The 23,852-nt window shown below is 40.6% G+C and overlaps 2 protein-coding genes across 3 annotated transcripts in view; both read right to left on the bottom strand.

The window, feature by feature from the left end:
- The window catches only part of LOC117477341 (tyrosine-protein kinase CSK), a 69,971-nt gene extending 58,004 nt beyond the window's left edge, over positions 1–11,967 (bottom strand). Inside the window, exon 1 of the mRNA XM_034124024.1 lies at positions 11,751–11,967. The gene's annotated coding sequence lies outside the window, so the exon portion shown is untranslated. The remainder of the gene's footprint in view (positions 1–11,750) is intronic.
- A 2,698-nt stretch (positions 11,968–14,665) lies between these two features.
- LOC117477340 (enhancer of mRNA-decapping protein 3-like) overlaps positions 14,666–23,852 on the bottom strand; it is a 46,036-nt gene continuing 36,849 nt past the window's right edge. For both annotated transcript variants that reach the window (XM_034124022.1, XM_034124023.1), the window contains exons 6-7: positions 20,119–20,336; positions 14,666–16,711 (exon numbers count right to left, since the gene is read on the bottom strand). In XM_034124022.1, coding sequence (XP_033979913.1) covers positions 16,377–16,711; positions 20,119–20,336 — 553 coding nt within the window. In that variant the 3' untranslated portion in view covers positions 14,666–16,376. The remainder of the gene's footprint in view (positions 16,712–20,118; positions 20,337–23,852) is intronic.

Here is a 23,852-nt window from a genome sequence, read left to right as displayed (position 1 = left end):
TTGGCCCTCGTGAAAAAGGTTTGGACCCCCCCTGCCTCAAAGAGAAGTCTGTGAGAGTACATCTGGACTTAAAGGTCTCCTGTTGTATTATTTGTAGGCATATTATAGGTCTCAGATGTATAGAGAACATGTCTCTGAAGTGTTTTGCTCAAACAGATCCCCCATTCTAGCCTCAAACCCCTCTATTTCAGCTGTTACTAAAGTGCTGATTCTGGGTCAGTAGCTTTCATTACCTGTTGCAACATCTAAGAGCCCAAGGTCACATCTTCCCATGGCTCATTTCTTTCTGATCAGCTTAATTCTTTCAGCACTATTTAATGATATATTCCTTTATACAACATGTGGAGAAACAGCAGGAGGAAGCAGACACACAAAGGTCACCTGAGCAAACATCCTGACCTGCATTACGTATTACAGAGACACAGCACGACACAGGATTAAATGCAAATAGATAAACAGCCACAAGCTTATAAAATGGTCTGCTTTACACAAGCATATGAAAGCCTGGTTGATTTTACGCAACCAGCACTAAGTAGAGGAAACCTTTAAACCTTATATATACTGGGGTTAGCATGATGGTTTATTTAAAGGTATCAGTTTGGATGGAGATGTTTTAAAATGACATTGTTATAGTTGTTTACTTCAAAGAAACATGATTTTTTTTATTGTAGCCCATAACATACTGGTTTATTTCCTTATACCCGTACCGGTATATCTAAAAAATGCAGCAAGCCATGCATGCAAAAGCTCAGCTAGCTCAGCTTGTTGCTCTGATAACTTAAGATCCAGAAGTCCGTGACTAAAATCCTTCATCCGGTCAAATATTGTTAAAACAATACCAATTGTATAGCATTAAAGTTCAAGAAAGGATGGTTTGCGGACAAAAAAAACGGTATTTTCTTCAATTCCTGTATTTTTTCATATCGCAATATATATATCGCAGGGGAAGAAAATATCGCAATGTCAGTTTTTTCCAATATCGTGCAGCCCTAAGTGTGATATAGCTAGATGAATACTGCTGGTATATAACTGTGCTTCATTATTATCGGGGGAAACTGTAATAGACTGACAGAACCAAACAGTCATTGCAGAGAAGCTAGGTCATTATTACATGATATCAACCGTATTGTGATCGTGATAGAAAATATCTAAATTATTTAGCCCTACTTGAAATACTGATGCTGTTCCTGGGTACAAGCATATGAAAGCGTGGTGCTTCATGACTGTAAAACACCACAGTGACACCATGCAGTGGCTCCATGGCTAACAATAGACCCTCTTCTGGTTAAGCTCAATGCAGGAAGTGTACTTGGCAACAAGCGTGAAAATAACCTACAACCTAATATTTATGAAAACGCTGACTCTGACTCTACACAATGAGGTTAATGCTGAAACATTACAACAGCATGCGGGGAGGGGTTGATGGTTGGAACATTCTTTACGCTCCCCGGAGACTCAAGACAGAGATTTGCAGAAACTTGAGACGGGTAAATACTCCGATAAAGCTGACCCCGTGGTCTACCCAGCGGCCACAACATGAGAAGAAATGATCTGTGTGTGTGTGTGTGTGTGTGTGTGTGTGTGTGTGTGTGTGTGTGTGTGTGTGTGTGTGTGTGTGACCACCTAATAAATATATTGATTGTTGTGCTTTTATGTATGTCTTAATGTGTGCATATGTATACATGTGTCTGTTGATTGTGTATATATAGGATATACATATTTTTATATATATTTGTATTCTGGATTGTGGGGGTATTTCGATCTCTTGTCTGTACACACAAACTGAGATTGACAATGCAGTTAACTTTGACATCCGGGTTCCCTTGTCTCAAATTCAACAATTTTTGAATATGTTTTCAGTAATTACCCCGCTGCTGAATGTCCGAAATAAGCATACAAAAACAGTTATTGACAAAAACTAAAAAGACACGTGATGCATCTGTGACTAAACTGCACCGCCCTATTCTCAGTTCATTTATCTTCAGGGAAATAAAAAGGCTTTTCACAGAGACACACCATCATCTGCATAACACACATGTTTATCATTAACGTTGACTACAGTTACACACTTCAATCTTCAAGAAAAGTTATAAATGCAAACTGTGGGGCCAGATAACAAAACGAGATTACCAAACTTCATCACGTCGACTATTAGCCGCCTTTAGCTTAGCGGTGGTGATGCGCAGCCATGTGTCTGTAACGTAGCTCCTTTATAGCATCACGTTAGCTTTTTACTTCTGGTGATTGCATTTACACTTCGATAATTCAGTGTATTTAATATGCTGGGATAATAATGTGTAAATATCATAAGTGTTTTCCAAAGATGTTATTTTCCACAATATTCCAAAATCCAATGGAAAAAGAGCATTGCTTTTTGTCGAGGGAGCCTTTGCCATGCTAACTTCCTGTCTGGCCTACACACACACATCAATGCACCACTATGGGTGTGAATGCCTGAACATGGGTGCATGCTAGGGATGATCGGCGGCCGATCGATCGGAGCATCCCTAGTGCATACATTGGAGTAATAGACTAGAATGAGTGGAAGTGTGAACGTAATTGTCAATGAGTGAGAGAAAATAAATGAAAGTCAATGGGAAAGCAATGCAAAATCACTGCTTTGGTAATCTTGTTTCCTCCATTGACTGACACCTTCTCTAGTAGGAAGGATCCAAGAATTGGGCGAGCACAGTTCATGTTGAAAAGGCAGAACTGGATGCGAGGACTCGAATACTCTAAGGAGCAGAGCCTAAAGAGCGTGGCGATCCACTCCCACTGAATTATGAATGGAATAAGATGTATTGGTTTCTGGTTGGTTACCACCTCGCCTGAACAATCTCCGGCGGGAGACCCTGGCTCGGGTGGAAACCCATGTGGATTTTACACAACCAGCACTAAGTAGAGGAACTTAAAACCTTATATACTGAGAGCATGAAACAACAAGTACACGGTGTATGTCAAGGTATCGGTTTGGATGGAGATGTTACTGTATGTTTATATAGTTTTGATGCTGTGTTCTCACTCCACAGAAACATGACATTTTGTATTGTAGCCCATTACATACTGGTTTATTTCCTTATGGCCATAAATCCATGCCAGTACATTTAAAACAATGTTGCAAGTCAGTACTAAGGCATGCAAAAGCTCATCTACATATACAAAATAAATCAATGTAACAATGGTTTTAGATTGGAAGTTGAGCTAATGAGCCAGATGACTACAAAAACTAAACTAAAAAGCCAAAACGGAATACGAGACAGTGTGACTTAGCTAGATTAATACTGCTGTTATATGATATTATTATCGGGGGAAACTGTATTAGACCTAACAAAACAGTCATCGCAGAGAAGCCAGGTCATTAATGCACGATATATACCGTATTGATATACATTATTTAGCCCTCCTTTAAATACTGATGCTGTTCCTGGGTACTTAGGTCAATGGGTGCTTCTTCACATACATCAGAAGGAACCAGACAATAACCCTTATTCAGAGTGTGCAACACAACAACACATGGACCATTTCCCTGAAGGGTAGACATGCTGACGGTGACTGAAATGCCATGATGACATCCCTCTAGGATTTCCGTGTATGATGAAATGGTAAAAGATAAGGGCTAAAGAATGATCCATCTGCCTCTCTCCTAATCCATCATCCTGTATCTATTTATACGTCCTCCATACACATCCATAGATCCTTCCTCTGTAAGTCATGGCGCTCATCAGCTGGGTTACAGGAGGAAGCCAGCCCAGATGTAGGTCAACAAAAACATCTACCCCACACGGTTTAATCTCTCAATCCAAAACAACAGGAAGAAAATGTTTGCTTTTATTAAAAAAAGATGGCCTGAGGGGAGTTTCACACAAAGGGAAGATCAGGTCCATTCCTTCCTTTGACAGAAGAAGCGTGTTTTATAGAAGAGCTAATGTAGGTCATTTAACACTGTCGCACTCTGTGACATCATTAAAGCATGTATGAGCATCTTTGAAGTGCATCCGATGAGTCACTTTCACAAAGCTTCTCTCGGAGAAAAGAGGAAGCATGCCTCCCTGCTGAGATTCATTAGAATCATCATCATCATCATCGATTCCGCTTTAAGGAGGTTCATAGTAAAGTACATGGAGAACGAGCCACCAACCACTTCCTCTTTGATCCCCCCGTACAGGCCTGAATATGACGGACTTCCATAGTCTTTGGTACGGTCCACTTCCTGCTGGACCACAGAACTTCAGTCTAGGGCTGTGCAATTAATCGTATTTTAATTGCAATTACGATTTTGGCCTGCCACAATTACGAAAACAACATAATCGTAAAAAACGATTATTTTGCTTTGCTTGGTTGTGATATATTTGATCTAATTAATTTTACTCTAATGTATTTGTATTTATCATATTTACATATGTTTAGTAGCTTGTTGAAGTGCGCTCCAAAATATTTGTTGATCTTGTTTATTGGTATTTATTATTTTGATATTATTTATTTAAATGTAAATATAAATGTATCATTTAATTTATTTTTGTATTGGTTTTTCAGTTGAATTATACGTTCAGGGTAATCAACAGTTAAAAAGATACTGTTCAAATTATTATTTGTATTTGTTTTAAAGTTCAATAAATGGATGTTTTCAAAGTCAATGAATAATCGTATTTAATAATCGTGATATCAATTATTGACCCAAATAATCGTGATTATGATTTTTGCCATAATCGCACAGCCCTACTTCAGTCCATGTCAAAATGAAATATTTTAGATAACAGTAAGGGGGAAATAGTCTGAAGCAAAAATACTTTTCCATATCATCCAGAAACTACAACAGTAAAATTGCTAGAATGTTGTCAACCAATCATTTCACCTTTTAATCCAAGTATTATTCGACTACTCATAAGTGCATGTAAGTTAATATCTCCTCTGCTTCTCCCTCGGCTGAATGTGTCTCCTTATGCTCATTTATTTAAATCTGGTCCCATACAACCCAGAAAGAGTCTGCTGCCTCCCTGTCATTGCATCGTGCTGGATACTCCATGGTGGGTCTGGGAATAAAGCTGGGGGGGGATTTAGTGAGTGACGAGGACCCATAATAAAGATGGAGACTTGCTAGTGTTGGTCGATTTGTGACCTGGAGCCGAGGAATTCTTCACAATGGCGTCTCTACATTATCGCCTCGGGTAGAGAATCGTTCTGTGGAGAGTCAAACATTTGAGCTGCAGGTAACATGGAACGGGGGGGGGGGGGGGGGGGGGGGGGGGGTTATCTGAAAATGAGTTGTGTTTTGCAAAATGGCCAAAATGCGTTTTCTTTGCTATCAAATATGGGTACTTGTGTTTTTTTCCCATTATAGTTCATATTTAAGTGAGTATTTTAGGTTTTAACTGACAAAATAAGACCGTTAATGATATGACCTTGGACTTTGAGAATATGGGATGAAGATTTTTGTACTATTTTCAAAAAATGTAGACATTTAGCGATAAAAAAACAGCTAACAAGCAAAGTTGTACTGAATTATAATACACTGTAGCTATGTACAAATGACAATAAAAGCCTTGAATAGTCTGGTCCCTGTGATATGTGTCAGTGATACGTCTCTGCATCACAAAGACGGTCTGGTTTGAGAGCCAATGAGCTATCTGCTCTCAGCTCTGAAGGGAAACACCTGATGTGTCTCTGCATGTCTGAAAAGAGGAAGAAGAGCAGGTGCACATCTGCTGCCAGTTTCACTTTCTATCACGCTTCCTAAACAAGCGGACCGTGGAGCCGCTCTCTAATTTGCATCTCGCAATGTTTGCAATAAACCTGCAGAACTCACGATGTGTGCACACATGTTATCACACGGTAAAATACATTACGACTGTTTGGACTCGTGACTTACGCACAGAGGGCGGGGAAGAGTCGAGTCATGTAGGAATACAACTCTTTATCAAATCACTTTTAAACATATTTTTCCCACGAAATAAGATATGCATTGTTACTGAAGGACTCTCACACAACAGAGTACCACTTTTGGGTACAAACTATTTTTGAGTTAGGCAAGTTTCCATGAAATACAAAGTAGGATAGCTTGGCCTATTTTATCCGTGCAATAAGGAGCTTTTTTTTGCACCACACAAACTTGAAATTCTTAAAGTCGATAAGAATTTGTAATATCTTTTAAGTAATAAATTGTTATTTGTCAAGTTTAGCAGGGATAAAGTTGACCTCTTGTCTTTGTGCTCTTATACATTATTGCAATCAGTTGATAAACTTTTAAGAAATAAAAAAACGTTTATATACACCACTGCATTTCAGCGCACAGTGGACTAGAGTAGATCCTGATATACGTAACCATATTCATCAAGACTTGATATGATTTGAATCTTGACCCTAAAAAGAGCTCCACTCCTCTATCACACTTTACCCCGATGCGTTCAGGTAACAGTAGAACAGGAACATGTGTTGTCTGGGATGCAAAATGGATGAAAGAGAAGGATGAAAGGAATATAAAAAGGTTAGAAAAGTGAAAACAGAAAACAGAAAACATAACTATAAGACTAGAGCTAGAGGAATGTGAGAATGTTGTTCGGGGTATTTCCAAATATCTGGATCAAACTCCCAGAAACCTGCAGGTCCGCTGTGACTCGGACTACTCTTACATCCAGCAAGAAGACCTTTCTTTTAGACTATTCACATCTCACACTGCACTGGCACTTTTATTCATGTACCTGTTCATTCATGTTTTACTATATTATCTAGACTATTCTGCACTATTTCTATTATATTATATTTTATTGTATTTACTTGCACTAGTATCTGTGTTATTGTGTTGCTCTGTTGGAGGAGCCTGTGCCCTCAGATTTTCATTGACATAACTCTGTAGCTACTAATGATGATAACAGCCTTGCATCTTTGTTTATAATATGTTTCTTAATGTCTTTCATTTCTGTAAAGCACTTTGAATTGCCTTGTGTTGAAATGTGCTATATAAATAAACGTGCCTTGCCTTTACCAGGCTGCTGATATGCAGACAGCCATGGAGTAGGGGACATTGAATGCATCTCCAGAGTGACATTGAATGCATCTCCAGAGGGACATTGAATGCATCTCCAGAGTGACATTGAATGCATCTCCAGAGTGACATTGAATGCATCTCCAGAGTGACATTGAATGCATCTCCAGAGTGACATTGAATGCATCTCCAGAGGGACATTGAATGCATCTCCAGAGGGACATTGAATGCATCTCCAGAGTGACATTGAATGCATCTCCAGAGGGACATTGAATGCATCTCCAGAGTGACATTGAATGCATCTCCAGAGTGACATTGAATGCATCTCCAGAGTGACATTGAATGCATCTCCAGAGTGACATTGAATGCCTGCCAGAGTGACATTGAATGCATCTCCAGAGTGACATTGAATGCATCTCCAGAGTGATATTGAATGCATCTCCAGAGTGACATTGAATGCATCTCCAGAGTGACATTGAATGCATCTCCAGAGTGATATTGAATGCATCTCCAGAGTGACATTGAATGCATCTCCAGAGTGATATTGAATGCCTGCCAGAGTGTTGCATCCTGCTGAGGATGTCTTGCACCATCTGTGCTGTTGCTGGAGTGTCAGTGTTCTGTTGAGCTCTGCTCCATAAATCCCTCCTGTGTTATCACTGATTAAAGAGTCAGTGGAGAGGGGGGGGGGCTGAAGGGGGTCATTGTGTCCGGGTCAGCAGGCCTTTGGACATCACATGTGCAGAGAGAGGGTCAGTGGACCAATCTAAACAATAAATACTTTTACTTTTGGTACTTTAACTATATTTTGATGATAATACTTTTCTACTTTTACTTGAGTAACATTTTGAATGCAGGACTTTTACTGTAACAGAGTATTCCTACACTCTGGTACTTCTACTTTTACTCAAGTACAAGATCTGAGTACTTCTACTTTTACTCAAGTACAAGATCTGAGTACTTCTACTTTTACTCAAGTACAAGATCTGAGTACTTCTACTTTTACTCAAGTACAAGATCTAAGTACTTCTACTTTTACTCAAGTACAAGATCTGAGTACTTCTACTTTTACTCAAGAACAAGATCTGAGTACTTCTACTTTTACTCAAGTACAAGATCTGAGTACTTCTACTTTTACTCAAGTACAAGATCTGAGTACTTCTACTTTTACTCAGGTACAAGATCTGAGTACTTCTACTTTTACTCAAGTACAAGACCTGAGTACTTCTACTTTTACTCAAGTACAAGACGTGCGACTGTCGCTTCAGATTCTGGTGTTGTGATGAACTGACAGCCTGAGGCTCTGACGCTGAACTGACTGACGAACACATATTGTTTATTTCCCCAGGCTATAGACGTGATATTACTTCAGCGTTGTTAACATGGGGACGCTCTCTTTATACGACCATGATGCTTCCACACAGAGCTACATTAATGTGGAAGTGGTTCGATCTAAAGTGGATGGGAAAACGATAGACTCTTGATCATAAGTCAATGCTAAGAAGAAGAGAGCCGACATGAAGCTGCAGTCATGTGACCTCCATCAGCCCTCAGTCAGAGAGAGATCCACAGAGAAGGACTGAGTGAGGAGGAAGATGGAATCTGTGGCTCTTCTGAGGGATCAGTCTGATTCCACAGATGGAGAGCTGAACGTCTCAGGACTAAAACAGAGCTGAGTCACGCAGCTTTACACACAGTGTGCACAAAGGGAATGTCCCCAGATATTCTGATAACAAATGAATTATCTCGACCAGCGGTTCCCAACCTGTGGGCCCAAGGCATTGCAAGTGGGCCGCCAAATAATTAGCAAAACATTATGATTTGTGTGGGACCATTTTCATTATTAAGATTTTCTTTTTATTTGAACCTCCTTTCTTTTCTCTTTCTTGATCCTCCTTGGCATTATAGTCATTATGTCATTACAAGCCTTGACAGCCGTACTCCTGGATTAACAACGTGTCACATGTTCTGAATTGACCAATCAGAGCTTTATTTAGCCTCCATATTGTTTGAATGTGGGCCGCGAACAGATTCTTAAGTGGGCCTGAGTGGAAAAAGGTTGAACCGCTGATCTAGACACTAGATTATCGACATTACAGAGCGCTGACTTGTTAAATGTAAAAAGGACGTGCTGAACTATGGATTTGTCATTTCTTCCTGATAATACTACATTGTGAAAATAACTAATAAAGGATTTCTGAACAAAGCTGGGTTAAACTCAGCAGGACGAGCGCTATAGTTACCACATTCCTGCTGGACTAATATCCAAGCTAGCAGCTAACGCTATCAGAGGTAGCATTAAGTTGCAGGGTTTTGTCTGCACCGGGTAACAGGAGCGCTGTGCCCTCTAACCAAAATGCAGATTTTCCCTGTAAAATGTTAAAGTGATGCCAGAAAAGAACATTTCTGTTCCTCAAAAACAGTATAATTACTCCAGAAATATGAGTATCAAACAGAGCGTCAGACGGCAGAGACAGCTTTGTTTTTACGGAGCTCCGACGTCACGTTGTTTACGTCCGCGGAGACATCTTGTTTACGAGCGTCATGTTCTCAGATAATTGATATATCTTATAAACAAGATCAGCGCCACAGTATCACCTCATACTATATCTTCCCTGTTGCATAATGACGCTCTCAAGCTTCATTAAAGAAAGTGTTGTTAGGCAAAGGTAAATGATGACATTATCATAATGTGTTCAGTGTGGCAAGCAGGTTGAATACACACTTAAAAGGGATGTTTTCAATAAAGCGTATTAAAAAAAAGGACGTTTTCAAAGCAATGTGATATTAATATTGAAGTGGTATGGATCAACTTTTCAAAAATAGCTCTAAGCTTCTTATAAAACAAGATACATATTTGTTTTGACTGAGGTATTGAGGGTTTTCAACAGAATTGTTTTATTTTCCTGTATCGTAACATCTCCAGTGTTTCCCACAGAAATTGATTCTATTTGTGGGAAACACTGATCTCTAAATGTAGATTCCCCTTGCTGTCTGTTTAACAAAGAAAATGTCCTTGTTATGTAAGGCATTGGATAATAAAGTTATATAATCTTAAAATTGCTTCTATTCTTGCACCAAAAAGCATTCGTCCCAACGACTCCCAGCTTGAACCCTGAGGCTCTGTGCTGTTCATCCTGACACAGCGTTAGCACGTTAGCCTTACAGACGCAGCATATGGATGCTAACACGTTGCAGTCTGGCTCCCCAGGTTCCTCTGGGGATAACAAAGCCCCAACAGCTCATTGCAAATATCTGGGATATCTTTATTAGAAGATCCACCTCCCTCGGCACATTACACTCACTGTTACCAGCACGACAGCTAACATAGGTGTGTATCAAAATAAAAAACAAACAATCGACACCTACTTTGACTTATTGTTGTTTTTTAGACCATAACCAAGAAAAAAAGTGCCATTCTGAAGACAAATGTGGGTTAAAAATCTGATTTACTTACTTACTTTAAAGTATTGTATTGTTTTATGAAGTCTTAACATACTTCTGCGACGAAAGAATTTCCCAAATTGGGATCAATAAAGTATCTATCTATCTATCTATCCATCCATCTATCTCTCTATCTATCTATATCTCTATATCTCTCCATCTATCTGAAGGCTGCAGGGACGGCATGCTGCTCAGGAAACACCAACAACACCATTTATTTATTTTGCATTTCATGTTAACCTGACAGTGTCCTTGAGAAAAACCCACCAGGATGGTATCTGAACCTCACCTCCATGTGGGAAGGGAAACACTATTATGATCAATATGACCTCCAATTATCAATATCTCTCTGTTAAAGCACTTCTCCAGTCCTATACAGTGACTGCACTTCAGACACAGGCTGAAGAATGCACTAATGGCAGACATGTTGTATGAAAACAATGGCAGAGCAGAGATAGGGATCAGTGTTTCCTCTGAAGGGGCTGAACCTCTTCTGAAACAGCGCGGAGGAGGCTAAACCCACTGCCTCCATTATCGGACGGAGGCATCCTTCAGTGCTATTCATCTGCTAATATACCAAACAATACCAAAGGGCCGAACCACAGTATGGGTACTAGTTTATTACGCATTTGGTTTTGATTTTAAAGCAACAGTAGCTGTCAATCTGTAGTCATTTCAAAGACAGTTTCCACACATCCAAAAGGGCGCATCCCCCCTTTAACACAACGCTGCATGGCTCATGGTGTTTTACTGACCCCCATCTTTATAAGTGGGCTTCCCTACAGTACTGAGGGAAACAGGGAGAAGGTCAAGGTAAAAAAAAAAACACAAAGCGTTAGCTGACACAACGCTGTCCGACTATGGAACCAGGGGAGAGGAAAGAGGGTGGGTGACTCGGAGTTTTTTTTGGGAAAATCCGCAAAATCGCCCCCAACAAGAACACAAATGATATGTAACATGAAACACAAAAACGTTAGTTTGTGTGTGTTATTCCTAGTCTTCTGTCAAACACAAATACTGCACCATGGGAACATATATAAAGGGTTAAATCTGTTTCGACCTAGCATAAATAAACAGTGTCCGATAATGGATCGGACGTTAACTAGCCGCTAAAGCTAACCGCAGCTAGTTAGCAACCATGCAGAGCTACGGTTGCCAGGGAAAACCGTTAAAAACCGTTAGACGTTTTCAAAGGGAAAACCGTTAAACGCCGTTAGTGGATATGGAGTAAAGGCCACAGAAATACAGGAATACACAGCCGGACAATGTGAGCTATCATGGAGCTTCCCCACAGCAACACAACGACACAAAACAGAGCTCAACTCACCCGAAATAAAACGGACAAGCGACCAGATGTTGCTGAAAAACTACCGATTCACACCCATGAGGAGGACTCCTGTCCGGGGGGGCATCCAGGTTTAAGATCCCAAAACGAGGCTTTGCTTTGACTGCTGTCCGTACTCCGGCTGCATATGTGTGTATGTTTACGTGTGTGTATCTATCTCTGTGTGTGAGCGTGTGTGTGTGTGTGTGTGTATGAAGTCTACGAGGCCTGCTGCTGCTGCTGGAGGAAATGGGATCCGCTCAGTGAATGGGACGCGCATGCGCAGAGGGGAGTAGAACAGCCACGGGGCTAGCAGTGTGTGAGCGCGACCACGTGGTCAACAGGTGAGGCGTCACCTGGTGGAGGACTAGTTACTGATGGAGGACTAGTTACTGATGGAGGACTAGTTACTGATGGATGACTAGTTGGAGGACTAGTTACTGATGGAGGACTAGTTACTGAGGGAGGACTAGTTACTGATGGAGGACTAGTTACTGAGGGAGGACTAGTTACTGATGGAGGACTAGTTACTGAGGGAGGACTAGTTACTGATGGAGGACTAGTTACTGAGGGAGGACTAGTTACTGATGGAGGACTAGTTACTGAGGGAGGACTTGTTATTAACTGAGGACTAGTTACTGATACAGGACTAGTTACTGAGGGAGGACTAGTTACTGATGGACTAGTTACTGATCAAGGACTAATTACTGACTGATGACTAGTTACTGATGGTTAATGGAGGACTAGTTACTGATGGACTAGTTACTGATCAAGGACTAGTTACTGATGGAGGACTAGTTACTGACTGAGGAATAGTTACTGATGGAGGACTAGTTACTGACTGAGGAATAGTTACTGATGGAGGACTAGTTACTGATGGACTAGTTACTGATAGAGGACTAGTTACTGATAGAGGACTAGTTACTGATGGAGGACTAGTTACTGATAGAGGACTAGTTACTGAGGGGGGACTAGTTACTGATGGAGGACTAGTTACTGAGGGAGGACTTGTTACTGATGGACTAGTTACTGATCAAGGACTAATTACTGACTGATGACTAGTTATTGATGGTTAATGGAGGACTAGTTACTGATACAGGACTAGTTACTGACTGAGGAATAGTGACTGATAGAGGACTAGTTACTGATGGAGGACTAGTTACTGATGGAGGACTAGTTACTGACTGAGGACTAGTTACTGATGGAGGACTAGTTACTGACTGAGGAATAGTTACTGATGGAGGACTAGTTACTGATGGACTAGTTACTGATAGAGGACTAGTTACTGATAGAGGACTAGTTACTGATGGAGGACTAGTTACTGATAGAGGACTAGTTACTGAGGGGGGACTAGTTACTGATGGAGGACTAGTTACTGAGGGAGGACTTGTTACTGATGGACTAGTTACTGATCAAGGACTAATTACTGACTGATGACTAGTTATTGATGGTTAATGGAGGACTAGTTACTGATACAGGACTAGTTACTGACTGAGGAATAGTGACTGATAGAGGACTAGTTACTGATGGAGGACTAGTTACTGATGGAGGACTAGTTACTGACTGAGGACTAGTTACTGATGGAGGACTAGTTACTGACTGATGACTAGTTACTGAGGGAGGACTAGTTACTGGAGGACTTACTGAGGGAGGACTAGTTACTGATGGACTAGTTACTGATGGAGGACTAGTTACTGATGGACTAGTTACTGATAGAGGACTAGTTACTGATGGAGGACTAGTTACTGATAGAGGACTAGTTACTGATGGAGGACTAGTTACTGATAGAGGACTAGTTACTGATATAGGACTAGTTACTGATGGAGGACTAGTTACTGATGGAGGACTAGTTACTGAGGGCGGACTAGTTACTGATAGAGGACTAGTTACTGAGGGAGGACTAGTTACTGATGGAGGACTAGTTACTGAGGGAGGACTTGTTACTGATGGACTAGTTACTGATCAAGGACTAATTACTGACTGATGACTAGTTACTGATGGTTAATGGAGGACTAGTTACTGATACAGGACTAGTTACTGACTGAGGAATAGTGACTGATAGGACTAGTTACTGATGGAGGACTAGTTACTGATGGAGGACTAGTTACTGACTGAGGACTAGTTACTGATGGAGGACTAGTTACTGACTGATGACTAGTTACTGAGGGAGGACTAGTTACTGGAGGACTTACTGAGGGAGGACTAGTTACTGATGGACTAGTTACTGATGGACTAGTTACTGAGGGCGGACTAGTTACTGATAGAGGACTAGTTACTGATGGAGGACTAGTTACTGATAGAGGACTAGTTACTGATGGAGGACTAGTTACTGATGGATGGATCTTCAGTATAAGATAGAGTGGATTTGTGTGATTGATACCGACATAATTTTACATATTTTAACAAGTCTTACCACACTGGTCCCTATGACAACCAGGTGCCAGGTGTATGATTCTACTTTTGCACCATTATACTATAGACAATACTTTATTCGCTGCTGAACCAATTCAAAGAATAATCAGAAATCATGTCTCATGTAACTCTTTCAAAAGTCGTAAAGACATTGGATTTTACGAGTCGTTTTTTCCTTACATTGCATATTAAAAAAAAAAAAAACACAACAAATGTATGTATTTATATAGTTTACAGAATGCATGTTACATTAGGAAAGTAATGAAAATGTATATTAAACCTTACACTGGTACTACCAGGCAATGTATTCAAGGCAAGGTCTATTTTGTGTTTGTTTCATTTCAAATGGCGATCAGAAATATCATCAATCTAACTTACCTTCCTGAAAAAGCACAGTACAGTGTTCCCTTTTAACTCAATGGAGTTATATACACATTTTAAATGGAAATACTTAAATACAGTGTCTCAATAACCTTGACTCAGATCATACAGTTTATAGTGTTTGCATTTATTTTATTCTTTCCTCTGCATATAGTGTCATCGAAGCATCTGCATCTCCTCAGAATATCAACGGGACTTTTTTTACAGCCCTAAATACTAGAAATGCGAGGCCACCACTTTACACAAAATATACAATTCAGCCCTTTCATTAAACTCAATTCAGAGGCTGCTGATTGGTGAAGAGCATTACAATAATACTCAGAGTGCGAACGTTAATACTTCACCCACAACTTGTATATACATTGTTCACCCCGTGTCACCTTGAATTTGTAGAGAAAACGTTATTTTAACTGGCACATCTCCACGTTGAATGATCATTAAACAACTGGGAAAAGTCTTGACGAATTGAAGTAAAGATACGGTATGAAACTCACACAAATCATGGAGTATAATCTCATCAATGTACTGGTATACTCTTCAAATAAAGTTTACAAACACATGCAGTTTCTCTCTATTTAACACACACACACCGAAGAGTAGCTCAAGCTGTCAGTGTTAATGCAGAAGTGTTTTAAATAGAAAGGTTTTAGGGAAAATTCATGAATGAGTGCGGTACGTGGGATTTGTTTTTCAATCATTCAAAGTAGCACAAGGTGAAAAGCTGATACCAAATCGATAAGTTATTTACTTTTCCATACCAAAAACACTGCCTTCTTTAAAGTAAAGTATTCCTTATCAATCAGACATTTATAAAATCACAACTCTGAGGTTTTAAATTGAAGTGCTGTATTTTTGCTGGTTGAAAAAACAAAACGCTTTTAAAGAAGATACCAGCGTCATTTCAGAAGAGCGTAGCTGCCACTGACGATAAGGCTTTCTCCCTTTATCAGTAATGTGTTCTGCTCTGAGGTTTAACACAAGATGACCACGAGAGACAAAGTGGTTCTCTGATGTGTCAAAGGAAAATGTTTAATGATAAATAATTAGGTTTCTTCACAACGAACTAGCTATAATCCCCAGAGATGAAGTTGCTCCGTGGAATGTGTGCTTAAAAAAAAACACGTTTTAATCGTCGAGACTTTGAAGATTAATCCCCAGGCGAGCCCCCTAACACTTTTAATTTCAGTAGAAAGATGTGCCATAAATGCAAATATAAAGTCAAACCATTGTTCCTGAGACGTGTCCCAAAAATAAATACAAATATACATCCCCCCCCCTCTCAGTGAAAAACGTGCTACATCATCACAACACCACCCGTTTAAGCGAGTACAAAATGGCATTACATCAAAATAACAAAACATGGATGTCGGGTTTGTGTTGGCAGTCGTGCAAAAGGTCACGGGGTCAGGATCACAATCTGAATTAGGAAACAGGAAGTGTGTCTCAGGGTCAGAGGTCACAGACAGACTCGCAGTGGTCAGCATTTTGTAAACATGTCCACCTCGTCTCAGAGCCCTTATCACAACACGGAGACGGACAGGAAGCCGCTTTCTTTTGCAAAAACAAGAGGGTCCGCACGCAACGAAACCCCGGGAGTTTCCATCATGTGGTGTTGTTGCTCTTAGGCTATTGCTACATATATTTAGAGGTACCTTTAAACCAAAGTGATGTCAATGTGCTCGGAAAACATTGACTTTCATTTGATGTATTATGTCAACAAATGTCTCATAACTGCAGTAGGTTAGTTATTAAGTGGACCCTAATACAGTTATGTCACATCTGTGGACATCAAACATTCAATTCAAGTCAACGTTTCAGTTTTTCCAGAGCACATTTTTATGCCGTGTGCAGAGGAATGACAAATTTGCATCCGAAGGGCGAGTGGTAGCTGATTCCCACTTCCTGGAACACCCTCTTTGGGATGCCGACGTCACAGAGGTAGACCTTGCTCTCCGTCTGCTCCACATCCAGAGGGAGGCCCAGGAACAGGGTCCACTTTGCCTCCACGCTCTGAGGCACGGTGCCCACCGCCGGGTCGATGCTCAGCACCGGAGCTCGGTTCTGATTGGCCCAGAGAGCGGCTGACTGGTACCAGGACTGCTCTCTCAGCAGGGGGTTCTCATGGTGGTCCAGGCAGTTTATGACCAGATCCACTGGGGTCTGAGGCAGGTCTGAGGAGAGGGAAAGAGACGCCAGAACGTATTTATTTGTACTGTAACGAGGACTTATCTTATGTCGTTGTATAGGATCTGTCTAATAACTGAGCCAAGAGGCATTCTGGAAAACACTTTTTGACGGAGAGGATAAAGAGACGCCAGAATGTATTTATTTGTCCTGTAACGAGGACATTCACGGTGTTACAACAGCAGAAGTATAGTGCACACGTTATTAAGTAGCAGTATATACAGCATATGTATCAAGTAATACATCAGGGTTGCCAACTTTGGGTACCTGGCTGGAGTGAGATTTTGATATCATGGGTTTCATTCGGTTTAATTACACATATGCGCACAAAATGACTGCTATCGTGTTAGCATATAGGATATATATACAATATATACAAATACACAATAATGGACACAGACTATAAAGGGCACACAGTTTCATTCACTAATGAAAGTCAAACATGTTTGTTTCCACTGTTTTATTGTGTGCCTGTCGCGATAAACAATTAATTGACTTATCGTACGATAAATAAAAATGAACTCGATAACTTTTCTGACCTCGATAAATTGCCATTTACATGAGGATGTGACTAGCAGTTTGAAAGGATGTACTTGAATTATTATTATATATTATCATTGTGTCAGTGGTCTAAAATGGTCATACAACGGTGCCGACAATATTATCGTTTATCGCAATAATTTCCGGGAAAATGTATCCAACAAAATTAATTATCGTGAGAGGCCTATACATGAAACACACACACAAACAAATCTACAGACTTACTCCAAACTGCCAAATATATTAATTAACACACTCTCACTCTCATATACTCTTTGACTCTATTTTGGCCAAGTAGAACAATAAGCAGCAGACTTTTACTTTTTTATCATTTCTACTGGATTTTAGATCTGCGCATGCGCAATACGGGTCGGCAGTTGCGGCTCCAGAGTATTTTTGTTGCGTAATCCATGGTAGGGCTAACCCATACAGTGATGGGGCTCAAGTCAGTATTTGCAATGTAATTACATACACGCTCCCCCCGACAGTGAAACGCCACGCGTGAGGTTTAGATGATTTCCCTCTCTCAATCCAAATTGAACTGTATGAAATAAAAAGGCACATTCGTCTTGTAGTAAATAAAAAGGGCGACCTGGAGCCAATCCTGCAATTTCCCCACAGGTGAAAGAGTTGACCTGCTGAAAACCCAACCCCTGCAGGGGGTCTGGGGGGATTCTCCCCCAGGAGATTTTTTTAAATACTAACATAAAATATACATTCTGGTACTCTCTTGAGAAGAAAAATAAATAAATCTATTACTACACGACATGTTTAAAAAAAATGAATGCCATTTTAGTTTTTTGTTACTTTGTTCTGAAAGCTGAACCTGCTGCTCCTCACAGAGAGAAGAGGGAAGAGGCTGTGTGAATTACTTTACATTGTGGATAAGGGTGGATAGCCCCCATTGTTCTGTGTGTCAAAATGAAAGACAGCCCACACACCTATCAATCATCAAACCGTGGGGTCTTATTTCATTACGTGTTGATTTCAATCAACACGTAATGTTGTATCGATGTATAGAGATGTACTACCGCAAAAGTATTCTCCGTCGGGACTTCCTGCAACAACACCACGCCGTTATCGTGATTCTGATTGGCCAGAAGACATTATCAAAGATGTTCTATTGAGAAGACGATCACTACGTGACAAAAGTTTTCAAAACCGTTTCTAGTCTTCGGTATTCTTGCTTTTGGCGTGAGAATAGTTTGGGCAGCGTGAGAGCGTGAGATTGAGAGTGAAAGCGTGTGTCACACGCCAGATGCGTGAGAGTTGGCAACCCTGATACATGATGTTGCATGGGATCTGTCTAATAACTGAACCAGGAGACATTCTGGAAACACTTTGTTTAGAGTAGGGTTGTTTCAATGGCAGGCCTAATATTTGGCAAACCTTTAAAAGCCACTGACCCAACAGTTTACAGAAAGGACGAGGAACAAGAGAGGTGTGCTTTTTATTTGTCTATGGTTTATTTCCTGTTCCCTAACCTTTCCTCACGCTGCCAACCATTGGAGATGTGAGTGGAGGAGGCAAAGAAGAGACATGATGTAGGCGGAGCTGAAGGGGAGGCAGCATAAGAAAAGCACCTGGCAGGTAAATCCTCTCCTCTGTTCAGCCAGTTAGACATTTTGAGGCGCTTTAAGTTCTCTATGGCGACTAAAGCATCATTAAAGCAGTCCAACACCCCCCAAGGGCCAGCAATATTCTTGCCTCAACACTTTTATTTGTGTGACATGAACGTGTTTTCATTTACTCACGGCTTGTCTGCTTTTGAAGTTGTTCTTACTTGTGTTTAATAAGCCAAAGATAACAAAGACTTGTTCTTTCTAAAGGGATTTGCAATGTGTTGAGGTGTACGTCCACTAGAGGGCGACGTTTGCATTGAATTCACAACTGGTTTAGGGAAATGTCATGATGCCAAACTTGTATCTGCCTCTTGCTCAGGTCCAGGTGTACAATGTTGAGAGTAAAGGTTGCACATGTTTCATCTGATCATTTGTATGTTACTCATATCAGTTCTTCTATGGTAATAGTTTAAACTCTGTGTTGCTGCGATTCCTGGCCAAGTTTACCTGGAGAGACTTTAAATGGACCAACCGCTCTTACATCTAAAGACTACATTTAAAAAACATTCCACACACCCATCAGGATCTGCTCCATCCGTGTCACTTCAGTGTGTGTGTGTGTGTGTGTGTGTGTGTGTGTGTGTGTGTGTGTGTGTGTGTGTGTGTGTGTGTGTGAGTGGGAGTTTGTGTGAGTTGGAGTGTGTGTGAGTGTGTGTGTGTGTACCAAATGACTTCCTCGAATGTCTTCTTTTGTTTAAAACTAAATTATATGTGGTTCAGGGGTAAAGAAACCAGGTCTTTTTCACAATAAAAACACAAAACACTGAGAATCTTTGAGATTTTGTCGTCAGAAATGACCTAAAACAATTAATAAATGTTAAAAAATATTAATAAATGAACAGTAAACAACTATAATCGTTGTAAACTCATCCTAATGTCTCATTACGGTCTGTTTAAGGACAGCAGGGGTTTTGATTCAACCCTTAAATGGATGTTTATTGAAAGTTATTAGTTCAGATCTCTGAGGCCTCTGGTGTAAAGGAGTGTGAGTGTGAGTGTGAGTGTGAGTGTGTGTGTGTGTGTGTGTGTGTGTCACCTCTGCTGCTGGCCACCTGCTGTACAGCGTCACTTCTCACACACTCCTGCATTGTGTGTGTGTGTGTGTGTATGTATGTATGTATGTATGTATGTATGTATGTATGTATGTATGTATGCGTGTGTGTGTGTGTGTGTGTGTGTGTGTGTGTGTGTGTGTGTGTGTGTGTGTGTGTGTGTGTGTGTGTGTGTGTCACCTCTGCTGCTGGCCACCTGCTGGCTGCTGCTCCGGCTGTACAGCGTCACCTCTCTGCTCACACACTCCTGCATCTTGAGGCAGTTTGGCAGGAAGAGGACCGTCTCCACCTGGTGGTTGGCCAGGTGTCGTCCACAGCTGACGCCCTGCGCCCCCTGCAGGTGAGGCCCGCACAGGAGCACCACCACGGGCCGCTGGTGGCCGTTCTTAGGGGTCAGTCTGGGGACATAACAGGGAAGAGATGAACTCCAGAGAGAAACCAGTGTGGAGTTTGTAAATTAGACAATATGTCCTCTTACCCCAGAGAGAACGTGCAACCAAGTGAATCAAAAACCCATCAATGAACACATGATGTCGCATTGGATCTGTCTAATAACTGAACCAGGAGACAATCTGGTTACATAGGGTTCATATTTGGCAAACCTTAAAAGCACTTTTTACAGTGGAGTCAAGGGAGTCTATTTACGAGGACAAAGAGAGGTTCTCTGGGGCGACTGAAACATTATTAAAGAAGTCCAACGATGGTCCAAGTGCCATGAATATTCTTGCCTCAGAACGTATAACCAGTGTGTGCAAACTATACAATATGTCCTCATGAGACGTGTTGAAAGGCATCAGGGAGTCCTTTATCCTGCCAGTAAACATAGCATGTGTCTATTCTAAACCAGCGACTTACACTAGGACTTCATCACAACAATAAGAACACATTATGAAATCACAGTTACACTTTCCTGGCTCGTCATTTGGTACCAAACAGAACAGGAACACAACTAGTCTCTAATGGCGCGTTTCCACTACACAGCCTCGCTCGGTATGGCTAGGCCTCGTTAGGACTGGCTCACTTTATGGCGCATTTCCATTACAGTTTAGGAACTGGGGTAGTATCTATAGTAACGCAGTGTAGGCGGAGCCGTGACGTGATCTTCAGAGAACCCCAGAAAAACAACACAGCCGTTAGCTGTTAGCACTCAGAGCTCACAGCTCCTCATATATGTTCAGAAACTAGACAAAAGTTAAACAAGTACAAACCACAGACTGCCTGTGTCATGGAGAATACAGTCGCTGCTTTATTTATGTCTGTATAGGCCGTTGTTGTGAGTGTGGACGGTCGGAGCATATACTGCGTTAGCTTAGCCAATCTCCATTTAGAAAACACGCATTTTAAAAGGTTTTTCGCCTGCCGTCTGTCTGCAGACTTGACAAAGCATTAATTCATGGTTTTTACTAACCGGTATCAGTATGTTGTTACTTCGGCATCATTTTGAAACGTGTATTACAATTAAATCACGGTCAAATATGTCCATCTTGTTGTAGTTGTAGCCCCCTTGCCAGCGATGCTCTCTCTAGTTTAGCATACTCAGCCCGACTCAGCCTCGTTGTCTCTGGCCCTAGACCCATGATTTTATGAGGCCAGAAAAACTGTGAATTAGGACCCGCCGGCCGGTACTAGGCCAAGTGGAAACGCAACCAAAGACGGGCTGCTGACGTCACAGCCCTCTTAAACCGTGCTCCGCGCTGTAGTGGAAACGCGCCATTAGAGCTTCTTTAAAACACATCTGTTCAACAAGTCCTCTGTAGTTTTGCAAGTTGGTCCAATTTGTGAACTCAGTTTGTATTATTGTTCACGTTAGGATAAATGACCCGAAATCTGTATATAAGCCTGCAATAAGATGTACTAAAAGTCAAAGAAAAGGGCATAACAACAGTTAATGATGATAAATAACAAAATAAAAGACAATAACTAACAAATATAATAATTAAAATAGATATAAAAAAAAACAGCATCAAGCCATAAAAAAAAGCCATGTTCACCATCTGTTCACTGCCCCAGCTTTACAATGATCCATTAGTTGTTTTTATTACTGGACGTGCAAGCAAGGAAATATGGAAAGGTGTTTTTTCTGAGCACACTTTGAGTATGAAGAGCAGGAGTTGTCTGCAGGGGATAGAGAACACTGAACAACCATTATATTGTGTGTAATAACAATACACATCACACCTGATCTGAGAACAGTAGTTCCAGAGTGAACTTGAGACTCGCATGGAGCTAAATGGATGAAAGGATCTGAGACAGTAAACCAGTTTGATATTTGATCCTCAGCGTTCCTGTTCTTTGATCTTAAATCAGACTTCAGCTCAAACAGCTCAATCATAGTTTCTTTCACCTGCACTATTAGTTTTGTACACAATATCTGTTTTCTTACTGCCGAATTGTATTCAATATTTTATTCCTTTCTATTTCTATGTACATACTGCTATATTTGTTATTATTTCTAATATTTGTTATTGTTATTTTTGATGTATGCAGCATGACACCAAGTCAAATGTCAACCTACCTGGTGATAAACCTGTTTCTGATTATTATTCAAATGTATCGTACTCTGTTCATTTGCACAATTTTTTATTATTATTGTTATTATTTTGTTGTCTTATGTCCTTTTTCTTAATATGTTGGAGACACACATGGAGCTGAATTGATCAAAAGAAAGTAAACCAGTTTGATATTTGATCCTCAGCGAACAAATATAATAATTAAAATGAATAATAAAACGGCATTAAGCCATCAACAGAGTCCATATATTGATGATTGACCAGTAAGACTGGATCCAAAACATTTCATAAATAGATGTTTATGGTGTGATCTTTCTACCATTCACAATAACTAAGCATGCAAATCAAACCTTGAATTAGTTGAAAGGATCTGAGACAGTAAACCAGTTTGATATTTGATCCTCAGCGTCCTGTTCTCTGATCTTCAGAGCAGCCAAACAACACGCAGCAGATCTCACATGTTTTCAACTTCTGCACAGCTTTTGTGAGAAAACAGGCCCTGGGCGTGTGTGAGGTGAACATCGTGTAACGTGTGTAGAAACACGGTCGTAAAGACGATTGCCATGGAAACAGGGAAACATGACATGTCAACAAAAAGTAGGACATACCAGCTGTAATGATTATATAACTGCTCACACAGGGATCGTTTGGCACCTGGATGCACATTCTTCAGATTAAAATGAATGACAGTGAAGCCATGTGTTCCAGTATCAGACTAGCTTCAGTCACAATTCAATTACAGTGAAGCCATGTGTTCCAGTATCAGACTAGCTTCAGTCACAATTCAATTACAGTGAAGCCATGTGTTCCAGTATCAGACTAGCTTCAGTCACAATTCAATTAGTGAAGCTATGTGTTCCAGTATCAGACTAGCTTCAGTCACAATTCAATTAGTGAAGCCATGTGTTCCAGTATCAGACTAGCTTCAATCACAATTCAATTAGTGAAGCTATGTGTTCCAGTATCAGACTAGCTTCAGTCACAATTCAATTAGTGAAGCCATGTGTTCCAGTATCAGACTAGCTTCAGTCACAATTCAATTAGTGAAGCCATGTGTTCCAGTATCAGACTAGCTTCAGTCACAATTCAATTACAGTGAAGCCATGTGTTCCAGTATCAGACTAGCTTCAGTCACAATTCAATTACAGTGAAGCTATGTGTTCCAGTATCAGACTAGCTTCAGTCACAATTCAATTACAGTGAAGCCATGTGTTCCAGTATCAGACTAGCTTCAGTCACAATTCAACTACAGTGAAGCCATGTGTTCCAGTATCAGACTAGCTTCAATCACAATTCAATTACGGAGCGTCCACACAGCAGCGTTAAAAAAATCTTGGAGGTGGGCGTATCTGAAGCTTGAGGATTTTTTGCGAGCAAGGCACCAACAACCAATCACATGAATCT

This window comes from Trematomus bernacchii, unplaced genomic scaffold (genome assembly GCF_902827165.1).
Source record: "Trematomus bernacchii unplaced genomic scaffold, fTreBer1.1, whole genome shotgun sequence".
In the NCBI taxonomy this organism is placed as follows: domain Eukaryota; kingdom Metazoa; phylum Chordata; class Actinopteri; order Perciformes; family Nototheniidae; genus Trematomus; species Trematomus bernacchii.
Note: the sequence above shows the minus strand (reverse complement) of the source record. Positions and strands in the feature narration are given on the sequence as shown.